This window comes from Schistocerca nitens, chromosome 3, assembly GCF_023898315.1.
Source record: "Schistocerca nitens isolate TAMUIC-IGC-003100 chromosome 3, iqSchNite1.1, whole genome shotgun sequence".
In the NCBI taxonomy this organism is placed as follows: Eukaryota; Metazoa; Arthropoda; class Insecta; order Orthoptera; family Acrididae; genus Schistocerca; species Schistocerca nitens.
The window spans coordinates 846,668,922-846,682,827 of NC_064616.1; the positions used below are offsets into that span (position 1 = coordinate 846,668,922).

Sequence of the window (13,906 nt, forward strand, 5' to 3'; positions counted from 1 at the left end):
ATAACTGAAACTGTTAAAACTGAACACAGCTCCAGCAGGGCCCGATAGAATCCCTGTCAGATTCTATACTGAATTTGTGGCAGTTAGCCCCATGCCCCCTTCTAATTATCATCTATCATAGATCACTCGAACAAAAAACTGTGCCCAGTTCTTTGGAAAAGCACAGGTCACACAAGGCTACAAGAAGGGTTGTAGAAATGATCGGCAAACCTACTGTCCAATATCCTTGACAACAATTTGTTGTAGAATTGTAGAACAGAGCTCCTCAGTGCCTACCAGGATTTCAAAAACATTGATCATATGATACCCAACTCGCACTTTTTTCACGTCATGCTGAAAACTTTCCATCGAGGCAATCAGGTAGACACTATTTCTTGATTTATGAAAAACATTTGACTCATTACCACACTTACTCTTACTGTCAAAAGTACAAGCATATGGGCTATCATGTGAAATCTGTGACTAAACTGAGTAATTTTTGGTAGGGAGGGTGCAGCGTGTTATCTTGGATGGAGAGTCATTGTCGGATGTAGAAGTAACTTTGGTTGTGCCCTAGGGATGTGGGTTGGGAGCCTTGCTGTTCATGTTGTATGTTAATGACCCAGCAGGCAATGTTAATAGTAACCTTATGCATTTTGCAGATGACACAGTTATCTATAATGAAGTACTATCTGAAAGAAGCTGCATAAATACTAAGTAATATCTTGAACATTTTACAGTGGTACAAAGATTGGCAACTTGACGTAAATGTTCAGAAATGAAAATTTTGTGTACTTCCCAAAATGGAAAAATGTAAACCTTAAGACTATAATATCAGTGAGCTATGGCTGGAATTGGCCAATTCGTACAAATATCTGACATAACAATTTTTAGGGAGAGGAAATGAAATGATCCACACAGGTTCAGTCATGGGTAAAGCATGTGGTACACTAAAGTTTACTGGTATGCTACTGGGAACTGCAACAGTCTACAAAGGTGATTTCTTACAAATCACTTATGCAACTGGTTCTAGAATATTGCTCGAGTGTGTGGGACTTGTACCAAATAGGACTAACAGGGGATGTTGAACATAAACAGAAAAGGTTTGTTTAATCCATGGGAGTGTGTCACAGAGATACTGAAGGATCTGAACTGGAAGACTCTTGAAGATAGACATAAACTATCCCGAGAAAGTCTGTTAACAAAGTTTCAAGAACTGGCTTAAATGATCTCTGTAGGAATATATTACAGTCCCCCATGTATCTCTTACGTAGGAACAGTGAGGATAAAATTAGAATAATTACTATCTGTTCTACGTGAGTGGAACAGGAAGAAACCCTGACAACTTGTACAATGGGACATACCCTCTGCCATGCCTCTCATGGTGGTTTGCAGAGTATAGATGTAGATGCAGACGTTTGCTCCATCAGCAGTGAAATTGAGATGGTGGTTACCTGATTTGCTTCCATCAGCCCATCACCAAACATGACACATCAATTACTTATACCATACAACATTAAACATCAGCACCAATAAAATAAGGATAGTTAATGCCTCATGTTGGAGGTATTTTAACACACACTGTATTTTGAAACAGTGCACATTTTTGTTTTATTGGAATAAAAACATCATCAGTGGTCTGTAATGAAAGATATTTACACTGTGCCTTGCTTTTTAGATTGGAAAACAGTTAGTTACAAAAGAGGTTGATTTTGCTTACGGTATTTTATGTCCAATTTTTGCTTACACTGGGAAACGCTCTCTGCTTGCACATTTTCAGATTATTCTTTTGTTTGGCATTGATTCTGGCCTAATCCCACATTGCTTTGCAGCAATATGCATTTCGTGGTTTAAAAGACAACAAAATGCAACACCACAAAGCAATGTGACATTAGGCGAGAATCAAGAGTGCCCTTGTACCTCAAAAATGCAGTCAAGCGGCGTTTCCTGATGTGAGCAAAAATGAGACATACAATATCATAAGAAAAATAAACATCTTTTGTAAGAAACTTTCTTTTTAAACCTAGAATGCAAGCCAAAATATAAATACCTTCAATTGGAGACCACCAATGATAGTTTTATTCCAAAATTATGAAACACATTTGGTGACGAAAAATGCATTTTCTTGTAATTGCAAAGGTGGATTTAAAGTACTTTCAATATTTTTATTGCAGATACAGACAGTATGGTGCCACAAGTGAGGTCAATATCTCAAAATATAAACAGTTACTTAAAAGCAAAGCTATGCCTTCACAAATTGGTGTTAGGCAGGAACTTAATAGTACAGCTCATCGTGTCAAAAATATTAGGCTATTTTTGAATGTGTTGTGATTTACCTCGCTCATGTGTGGGGCCCTTAAAGCTGCCACTGCTCTGCAGCACTGTTGATTTTCGAAGTTGGCTACAGTGTTAATCCAAATTTGTAAGATTTCTGCCAGTTGCTCTATACAGATCCCCAAGGGCACCATAGATGCAAATTACAGCTGTGACTCGGTTAGGAAACCTGGATCTAAGAGTTGGCAGTTGCCAACTGGTTCACACAGGCAGTATGACATTAATAGTAAGGTAACGGTTATTCATGAAGCAAAGGCCACAAACAACTGTACAACAGGTAATAATAAAGTAGAGAACACCAGTTCCCCACATCAGACTTTCAGGGGACCAAAGCAAGGAAGGGTACAACATTTTGAGTAGCAATTGTTCAGTAAAAACTAGAAAAACTCAATGATGGCTTCCCGATTGCTCGAAGTTATCAAAATGAAGACACTGGAGGTAAAAAAGAATTTTCCAACTACATGCATCTCTGAATTCGAAGCAAGTACTGGCTGATGTGTGAGGATGCTGAAAAAAGATGGGCTTACATTACAATGCAGAACTACGTCAAGTCAAAGACTTCCTATCATGCATGACGAAGAACTAGTTGCATGTCAGCACCACATAATCAATCTTAGGAAATGGCGTGACTGTTTGCTTGAGCATATGGGCAATGCCAGTCAGATGCCCATTTATTTTGATATGCTTACTAATGTTACTGTCAATGTGAAGGACATTAAAAGTCTTCCTATAAGGACTTCTGTCAATGAAAAGGCCAGAATAACAGTAATTCTGGGTGCACTAGCAGATGGAAGCAAGCTCCTGTGTGTGTGTGTGTGTGTGTGTGTGTGTGTGTGTGTGTGTGTGTGTGTGTGTTTTTGCAGGACAAATATGCCAAAAGGAAGACTGCCTGCAGGCTTATTTTCAAATGCCAAGAAAAGCAATGGATGACAAATGACTTGATGCTAGAATGGTTTAGTGTTGTTTAGAACAGAATACCAGGCTCTTTGCTTAACAGAAGGAAAACATTTTTGTCAAATACTTTCAGGGAAACACCTCACCTGGGAAGTTGTGGCTCTGATAGTAAAGAACAACATAAAACTGATGGTCATTTCTGGTAGCATGACCTCACAACTTCAGGTAATGGATATTGTTGTGACAGCGTTTGAGTGACTGCTTCACAGAGCCAGCCCATGCACCCACTCCAGGGAGGAAGTTGAAAAAACCCTCAGTATGCATGCTGGACCAGTGGTTCTGTACTGCTTGGGGCAGAATCTATTATGACGGATTCAAAAAGTACTGTATATCCAATACTATGGATGACTTAACTGAGAATATACTATGGGATGGGTGTCAGGAGGGAAGAAATCTAGTAGGCTTACAAATGAAGATAGTGATACCTCTGATTATGACAAGTAAAAATATTGATACCACAGAAACAGTAAGCAGAAAAGAAATGAAAATAAAAATTGAGGTAAACCATTTCATTTTGTTCATTTTATTTCTCCTTTTATTATTAAAATATAAGACGGCCAACAAAGAGTATAAGTTAAGAATGGGTATAATGAGAACTTTTTTGTGGAGATACTTTTATCAGTAAAACAGCTTGTAATTTTGTTTAGTCATATTATGTTAAAAATAAAATTTTCCAAAGGAGCCACTTTAAAAAAAGGGAGGGCGTTGTGTTATACATGGTTAAATATAGTAGTTGTTAAACTGCACTTGGACTGGAAAGAGCCAGTTGGAAGTCCTGCTGACGTAAGTAATTTTTTTCTGAGATTCTGCTGGCAGTCCAGTGAATGCCAAGACATTTCTTTCTTAGAGAGTGAGACACAAATTTGTCCTTGTCTCCAGATGACTTGAAAGCAGTGAAACGCTTAACTCTAAATGTTGCGTTAGTTGTGGAATATCTTGTTGCTATTTCTGGATTTCTATTGTGCAGTAAACTCCAAAATTACCAGTGGTTGGTTATTTGGTTGATTCCCAGACATTTGGTATTGTTAAAATTAGTTGTGTTCATAGTGAGAGATGGAATGAATACCACTGATTTCTGTATGGAGCTCAGTGGGCAGCATTTTCTAGCCACTAGATTGCTGAAGTTGTCAGCCAGACATCAGGTATCACATAGATAACAAGAAACACTTGGCAAAATATCGTCTGGGTTCAAAAATCATGAACTTATAGTGTGTCCGCAATGCTTCAGGAAGCACACCTTCCAATTTATAGGAATGACAGTTCATAACTCACTGTGCAGTAATATATCTGGTGACAGTGTGATTTCTCTCTCTCCCAATAAAGTCCTGTGTGTGTTTCCAAGCTGTGCTAACAAGAGAACCTCCCCACCGCACCCCCCTCAGATTTAGTTGTAAGTTGACACAGTGGATAGGCCTTGAAAAACTGAACACAGATCAATCGAGAAAACAGGAAGAAGTTGTGTGGAACTATGAAAAAAATAAGCAAAATATACAAACTGAGTAGTCCATGCGCAAGATAGGCAACATCAAGGATATTCTGAGCTCAGGAGCGCTGTGGTCCCGTGGTTAGTGTGAGCAGCTGCGGAGCAAGAGGTCCATGGTTCAAGTTTTCCCTTAAGTGAAAAGTTTACTTTCTTTATTTTCACAAAGTTATGATCTGTCCGTTCGTTCATTGACATCTCTGTTTATTGTAATAAGTTTAGTGTCTGTGTTTTGCGACCGCACCGCACCGCAAAACCGTGCGATTAGTAGACGAAAGGACGTGCCTCTCCAATTGGAACCGAAAACATTTGATCGCAAGTTCGTAGGTCAACCGATTCCTCCACAGGAAAATGCGTCTGATATATTCTATACGACACTGGTGACGGCATGTGCGTCACATGGCAGGAATATGTTGTCGACCCACCTAGCTTGTACACTTGGCGAATGGGTAAAAAGATTCTTCTACCTTGCCCGACTTAGGTTTTCTTGTGGATATGATAATAACTCCCAAAAAGTGATGAAAACATTGAGTTTGTCACATAAACTGCAACAAATGAATACAACAGTTTCACAGTCACACAGTTTTCCCTGTGCTCTGTCAAAACATATGTTTTTAAATTTTTCAAATTTTTCCGTGTGTAGACCGTCAAATCCTGCATATGTCCAAGCAAATCTGAACATGTCCTGAAATTTTGGAGAGCGAAGTTGATTATGTGTGAGTGCCTGAACTTTGATAATTGTCTGAAAATAAAAATTTTTTCACTCGAGGAATGACTTTAACCATGGACCTCTCGTTCCGCAGCTGCTCAAGCTAACCACGCGACCACGGAGCTGCTCCGTTCATATTGTCCTTGATGTTGCCTATCTTGCACATGGACTACTCAGTTTGTATATTTTGCTTTTTTTTTTTTTTTTTTCATAGTTCCATAAAACTTCTTCCTATTTTCTTGACTGATCTGTGTTCAGTTTTTCAAGGCCTATCCACTGTGCCGACTTATAACTAAATCTGAGGGGGGTGCGATGGGGAGGTTCCCTTGTGAGAGCAAATTTTTGATCCTGAATAATGAGAAGATTTTGTTGCATTAGCATCATCTGCACAAGGTGGTTTGTCATGTACCTAGCGCCTTCAGACACTGCTACTGATTGGGAGGTCGCCTAGTGAAATGATTCCGAGTAATACATTTACTGTGTCATGGTTATAAGTGCTGTTCTTAGTTGTTTGTGTGGAGCTATTTTAAGAGGATGAACAAGTGTGTGTGCACAGCTTCCACATTTCCATTACAGAAAAAGAAAACTTCTTCCGTCATTCCACAGGTTGTGATATTCGTGCTTCCATGGTCTTCCAATTCGTTGATAAGACAGAGGTGGTGATACCCATTTTGTATTTTGAAAGCCATATTTTTATCAATCACAATTTTGTGTATTTGAATTTTTAGGTACACTTTCAGTTTCAAAATTCTTTGTATGTGTAGGCTTTTGTATAGCTCAAAGCTTTTGCATATGTATGGATATCTTTGCAACTCTTAGTTAATTTTCTGTTGTGATTCACGCAGTGTTTCTCAGAATATACTGTGAAGTAATTTTTCTCCATTACTGGAGCTCATTGATTTTTGTCTGGAAATGTAAATGGAACTGTTGTTAGTTGCCTCAACCATCCTGCATTATATTCATACCATGAAATTAAGTAAATGGGCTGAAATCAGAGGTATGATTCTAATGGAAAGCAATAAGATGCAGTGGCATAAAATTAGATCAGGTGTTAAACTGATCAAATATGCAGATATTGTAATGTAATGAATATGTAGGAAAAACTGAAAATTTATACCAAACTAAGACTCAAACCCAGATTTTCTGCTTGACTATGAATTTGCCTTCATGGCTGACTTTAAGTTGCCACTGATGTTCGTACCTGAGACGTCCAGACACAACTACAATAAATTATCCCGTAGGGTATGTGGGAATAGCACTACTGGGAAAATTTGGATGGTGTGAGGACTAATGGAATTACATCCATTCCCCCCGTTGCACTATTTTCATGTACCCCATGCGAGAATATGTGGTGGTGTGCTTGGAGCCGCGCGGGATTAGCCGTGCGGTCTAATGTGCTGCAATCATGGACTGTGCAGTTGGTCCCGGCGGAGGTTAGAGTCCTCCCTCGGGCATGGGTGTGTGTGTGTTTGTCCTTAAGATAATTTAGGTTAAGTAGTGTGTAAGCTTAGGGACTGATGACCTTAGCAGTTAAGTCCCATAAGATTTCACACACATTTGAACGTTTGGTGTGCTTGGAAATAAAAAATCCAGACTTAACTGACAGTGAAAATTTGTCCTTCAGGTGTACTCAGATATCCTAGGAAACTGTTTCTCATTGGCAGTAAATCATAGTTCTGATATGGTACAAAATTTTATCACTACTTCATCATTATATTTATATCATTTGAATTTTTAAAATATTTTTTTTAATGATAACCACAATTTATTTTACAATGGTATACACCATGAGGAGGTAGGTGGGGAAGGAAGGTTACATCTTTTGGATTTCCCCACCGATGAAAGGGCTGAAAGAGGGCTAAATTTGCAGGCCACAAACTATCAAGATGCAAAGTTACAGTGGTGTCGAATCTTTTCATTTGATTGCTGCCACTGACTGCTTTCACTTGAAAAAAGTAAATGAATGACAGTTCAACTGACAGATAAAACTACAACAAATTGCCATGATTGTTTTCATTCGGTTGTTCCGATCAATATGTGTAATGCTGTGATTAAAAGATTATTCCAGGTTGTGAGCGAAGTTGCCAGCTTTTCTGTTACTGTGATAGGCAGTCAAATGAAAATGAGGTAGATGGAAAAAGTAAGTATACTGTTTATTGTTTCAAAAGTAATTACCATAACTCTTAATTCATTATCCCACTGCAAAACAAGATGGTCAGTGCATTCATTGAAAATTGTTTGCAGTTTCCTAAGCAACCAATTGCATCCAAGTGTACACCTCTTAATCCAAAGCAAATTGACAACCAGAGTTGTTTCTTCAGAGCTCCAAAAATATGGAAATTGCATGGGGAGAGATTGTGACTGTATGGAGGATAGCTAAGGGCTTCCCAGCGAAACTTTTGCAGCAGGGGGAAACAACCTTGGCAACATGGGGTAGGTAGGCCCTTACACATCCTCCATACAGTCCCGATCTTGCCTCGTGTGGTTTGTGTATTCTTGGAGCCTGAAGAAACACATTTGTGGCCGTTTATGATTTGGTTGAAAATGTGTATACCTAGGTCCAATTGTGGTTCCGTAGGCAACTGCAAACAATTTTTTCATGAAGGAATGGACTTCGTGTCACATTGGGTAAATACGTTAACAGTTACAACGATTACTTTACTTTTTTTTTTTTTTCCCCGTCTGTCATTTGACTGCCCCCCTCAACCCCCCCCCCCCCAAAAAAAGTTCTCTGTCTCTCTCTCTCTCTTTCTTTCTTTCTTTCTTCCTTCCCCCCCCCCCCCCCCCCCCCCCCCCCCGCTTTACAGTCTTCTGGTGATGAACAAGGAGGCTACAACTTGGGGTAGGTTCACGACATGATAGTGGCCCCCTACTTATCAACGTGGTGGTGGTGGTGGTGGTGGTGGTGGTGGTATAATTAATTCGCTACATTATACATCAGTAAAAACAGTTGCAGTACTTACTTATGGTCTAATGCCAATTCAATTTCTCACCATCAGTGCAGTGCTGTTGGCTGCATTTCTCCACACAGTCTAGAGCAGTAATCACAACTAGGGTGATTGACAATGACACATTGAAACAAGTTCACTTATAAATTTCCTTTTCATACCAGAATAGTTGTGACCCCCCCTCCTCCTCCTCCTCCTCCTCCTCCTCCTCCTCCTCCTCCTCCTTCCATAGTTATTGAGTGCCACTAGTAGTAACTGTCTGATCAAAAATAGTTCACTGTTCACACAAAGAGATCCGGAACTGAAGCTTCAGTCAATGATATGCTTTTTCAGTCTTAAAATTTGTGTAAAAAACATTTGGCTGAAAATGTTATCCTGATCAAATTGTCATTTTGGTTGAATTCTTGTTATGCTTAATATTACTACTTCTCTATAGTCGAGTTGGTGTAAGATGATCCATGACAGCTAGCACCACTGTTACAAGCTTTCAGCTGTGAAGTGCAATTAACTGCAGGCAAAAAAGATAAGCCATTTATACAGCTGTGACAACAGTGAGGTGCTGCTACCATAGAGACTTCGACAAAATCGTATTAGCTGCTTGGTTAAATCAGGCATGTGGAGCTGCCATAGTCAGCCCACTGCACTGCTGGGCATCTACTTACACTGAGTTGACTATAGGACAGTCAGTGGCCTTTTACCTGTACTGTGTCATTGCTGTGTATATTATGTCTCATGTTCTATAAAAATAATTTCTGTTGGCAACACTTCTCATTTAACGCATCTTTTATCTTCATGAAGGCGCCAAATGGCAGTCCTACGTATGCTGGAAAGAAACTTGTGCAGTGTTGGGGATAAAGATTATAAGAAGAAGGAATATTTTGTGAAACGAAAGCTGAAAATACCTGCTAGTTGGATATATGAGATAAAAGCTCACAAATCTCTTGGTCAAGCAAAGTAAGTAGAATTTGAGTTTGAATGCTTTACAGGGCACCTGTCAATTTAAGTTGTTGAACACAAAATTTCTTGAATGCAGTATACATTTTGATGGATATGTTAATGTATCATATGGCGCATATTCCATTCAGACAAGCATTTACAATCACCACATGTTGTGCAGACAGTATAGTTTGAACATTGTACACTTAATTAATTTTGTAAAGAATGAAGAAAATTAATGGTGGTAGTTTTGTAATGGCTCAATCTTGATTGATTTTAGGATGCTCAGGAAGCGAGGTTAGTTTGGCAGATAGTAAATTTCCTGACTGTCTTAAAGATTCCTATTGTAACCTAATAAATTTATCGGCAAAGTGGCTTTGAAAAAGCCTCCCTAATTTGCTAGCAATCTTCCTATTGGAAGATAATTCTTTGCTTTGCCCATCTCCAATAGTCTCACGATGATGGACAGAAACTCAGTATAAATGATACAAATATCAGTGAGCATATACCCAAGTCCTATTGGAAACTAGTTTAGACAACAAATGAAGTAAGTATTCAGGACTTTAAATCATGCTTCCAATAAGGTGTTCCCATTCTTTATGGTATACAGTGCCGCAATCTAAAAGTGCAGTTCGGTCAGTGATGAATTGGAGCTATTAGTGTGCAAAATTGGTTTCCAGCATTCAAACCAAAGACAACACCATTAACTAATAGATCACCATTGGTATAAAAACTTGATGCAAAAGGAAGTGTGAGCTGTATATCAGATTAGAATTTTCAGACAACCCCGTTCAGCTACATCATTACAGCAAGTATTGTAAAATAATGAGTAAAGTTATTGAGAAACCTAAAAGTCTGTATTTAACCTTAAAAATAATGTTAGTAATAAAATAAAAATTGTTAGTTAAGTAGGGATTATACTGGTGCTGCCTTTACAAATGGAGCCTCAGACATTTTTATAACATTGAAAATAACAATGCATTTAATTTTAGAAAAAAGCAACTGAAAAATACAATCAGTATTTTTGTGTTGCTGGGAAAACAGGATACAAGACATTACAGAAAATGCCGCTAAATTTCTGAAAGTGTTCCCTTGACCCATTGAAACAGAAGTAAAGCCCTCTTAACAATGTATGAAGCAAGCGGACATCTTTAAAAAGCAAAAGATTAATAGGGGTAGGCAATTTTTAAAGTACACTGCTAAAAGCCTACTGTCTCACTTGAGACAGCATTGTTTAAAGTCCATGAAAAATTGCTGTATGCCAGAATTGCAATGCATCTTGATAACTTAAATATGCCATCATATTTCAGGCATGCATCCAGGACAGCAATATAACTTCCTCTGAAATTTTCTCTTGTAACTATACAGCCATCGTAAAGATGAATCTGTGACTGAACTAAAACCACTTCACACAATGATGTACTGTAAAGTAAATGCCCATCAGTCATTGGAAAGACAATAGGCACAAGAGCTTCAGTAAATAGGAACTTGAAAAGTTAGCATTTGCAATAAGTATGGATACAGATGGAAATTTTGCCTCAAAATGTGAAATTACCTAATAAATGCTATTTCACAGCAAATTGTATCCTAATGAACCATTTTAACAGAAATGGTCTGAAATAGCTTGATTTTCTGAAATAGCTTGATTTTCTGAAATAGCTTGATTTTCTGAAATAGCTTGATTTTCTGAAATAGCTTGATTTTCTGCATATAAATACAAAAAATGTGACCAGTTGCCAGTTGCATGTATTGCATGTCATCGAGCAAAGCTCAGTTTGGAAACATAAAGTGCATAAGAACTTGTTTACAACTAAAAAGTGCATGAACAGAACAACGTATCGATGTGCACGATGCTCTAGTGTCACACAAAATGTTGGGTGGTTTGATGGTTGGTATAAAATATACACAGTGTAATGAAACATAGGACTCGGCTGTTGGACCTAACATCTTAGAATAAAGAAATGAGTATGTTTGTCTGCTAGTTGAAGTTCAAAACTTGGTGTAATGGGGAGATTTTAATGTGTCTTAAGGTGATGGATGTTTTGAACTCTGTGTGCATCAAATACTGGTAGACATTGGGCCTAAACTACCTTGTTTATACGACACTGCAAACCTCAACAAGCAATTACATGATAGCTATTACCAAACACTTTCTGTTGTGCATTGTTCATTGTTTCCTTATTTTGAGTCCCGTCATAGAGTTAGAGTATGACCATCACAACTCCAGAAGTCATCGGTGATCTGTAAGACTGTGTCAGTTCTGCTCTCACAGAAAAACAGAAGGTGGGTGTAGGCTGGCTGCCCTGCAGGAGGGAGAGTGGGATTGTTTCTCCACACAGCTCCTCTCCCCTCTGGCAGTCTCACCAGTCTTGAACATGCCAAAAGTCTTCCACTGAAGTGCAAATAGGTATTTTCAGTTCTATTTCTATGCTAAGCTTCTTGTCGGTTCCATATGTAGTATTTTTAAGTATGTATGCCCCTGAAAGGTCAGAATTAATATTCGGCAGTTTTTTGTAATAATCTATTGGGTAACAAAAGAAAGATGTCAACACACCTTAAATCGGAGAACTGTTCACCGGCAGGAAAACGCTGCTGTTCTAAACAGAAACAATCATTGGGTGAAAGTATAGATAGATCCAAAAGATGAAAACAAAGAAACACCACTTTAGGAAAAAAATTGTAAGTTTTTGCAAAAGTAAATCCACTCAAAAAGCTCTCAAATCACCACTTTCTTTAAGTCAGTTTCAGAGCACTGAGGCTCTGTCTTAAGGCACATCATAAAAACCTTCCAAATTAGTAATTCCGATCATTTACAGGCAACAACAAATTCAAATGTGAATTTCGCCACAAATACACGAGGCAGTTGGCACAAGTATCGGTCGTAGATAAGGTAGTTGCTCATAGATAAAACTTCATCCATCTAGGAATAAACCATACCAAATGCAAAGTCAGAAAATCCATACGGCTTATGAATTGTGTGTTCATTTATTAAACTTGACAGCATGTATTTGAATACTAGGCAGCAAAAAGTGCCGTAAAAGGCAAATGTGAAATGAATTACTTCCTTTGTCAAGCTCAGTTGTCTGCAAATTTAATTATTTATTTTTTATTTTTTGTATTCTTGTATTTTTTTTACTCCCCCCTCCCTCCTCCTCCACTGCTTTCTTGACCACTGAATCCCAGTAGGATGAGGCTGTATTCAGTATGTTGAGTTTCCTGTCATCCATGGAATGGCCAGTAGAAATCCAAAGTTTAGCTGCTCCTAATTCATCATGGACAAGAAGGCAGTAAGCCAGTTTACAAATAAAGAAAAGTGGAACATTATTCAGGAAGTGGACAAAAATTCACACATAAAGTGTGTTGATATTGCTTGAAAACTAAACATTCCTCTATCAACATTAAATATAATAGTGAGCAAACAAAAAATAATTAAAGCAGCATGTTTGGACAGAGGAAATTGCAAGCAAAATAGTGCACAACAGTCTGTTCTCAGAACGGGAAAATGTACTACTTAAGTGGATAAAACATGCTTGTGCTTTGAACATTTCAGTAGACAGTACAGTGGTTCATGCTAAAGCAAGATATTTGGCATAGAAGTTGGGGCTCTAAGATTTCAAGGCATCTGATTGTTGGAATGAAACATTCCAGAACAGACATAATTTAGTGTATAAATATGTTTGAAGAGAGGCTGGAAGTGTGAATGTTGACAATGTTCAGTCGTGGAAAAATACTCTTCTATTTGTCTCAGGAAAGTACAGTCTCGATGATGTTTTTAATGCAGATGAACAGGCTCTCCCCCTCCCCTCTCTTTGGTGAAAAATTTAATGAAGAGAGGCTAACTGCTGTATTATATTCTAACAAAGATGTAATAGAAAAGTTGTTGCCAGTAATAATTGGAAAGATGGAGTCCACAATGCTTCAAAAATGTGGGGATATTTCCATGTTGAGATATACATCAAATGAGAGTGCACGGGTAAAAACTACTGCTTTTGAACAATTTTTGCATGCCTGGGATGCAAAACTGGGCTTTACAAAAAGGAAAATAATTCTGTTTATTGACCAGTGTGCAGTGCATCCCTAAGATACACTACAGTAAAATGATGTAGATGTTTTTTTCCTTCCAGTTCTAAAAGTCACCTGCAGATACTTGAGTAAGGTGTTACAAAATGCCTGAAACAAAAATACGCGAAGGTTCTTGTACAGAAGAGACTGGCTTGCCCTCATTGTACAATGAAAAAGGTTATGACCTGGGATGCTATGTGCAAGAAAGCGCAATCTCAAACTGCTTCAAGGAGGATGGCTTTCATCGGATACTGGCAGAAGACATCACACCAGAAAACTAAGTAATTGCAGCTGAACAGTGGCAGCAAATAATAGGACAAGAAGAAAACGATTACTGTCTTAGCTTCAATGAATATGTTGACTGTGACTAAGGTGTTGCTGTTTGTCAGTCCATGATAGTTGATGATGTGTTGAAGGAACAGATGGCAGAGAAACCAGAGGAAAGTGAGGACAAGGATGAATTGGAACCTTCACCATTTCCTACAATGTCGGAAGCTATTGATG

General features: G+C 38.3%; 1 protein-coding gene across 3 annotated transcripts in view; it reads left to right on the forward strand.

The window, feature by feature from the left end:
- LOC126248869 (nuclear pore complex protein Nup98-Nup96-like) overlaps positions 1 to 13,906 on the forward strand; it is a 213,018-nt gene that overhangs the window by 169,091 nt on the left and 30,021 nt on the right. For all 3 annotated transcript variants that reach the window (XM_049950313.1, XM_049950314.1, XM_049950315.1), the window contains exon 14: positions 9,203 to 9,358. In XM_049950313.1, the coding sequence (XP_049806270.1) occupies positions 9,203 to 9,358 (156 nt within the window). The remainder of the gene's footprint in view (positions 1 to 9,202; positions 9,359 to 13,906) is intronic.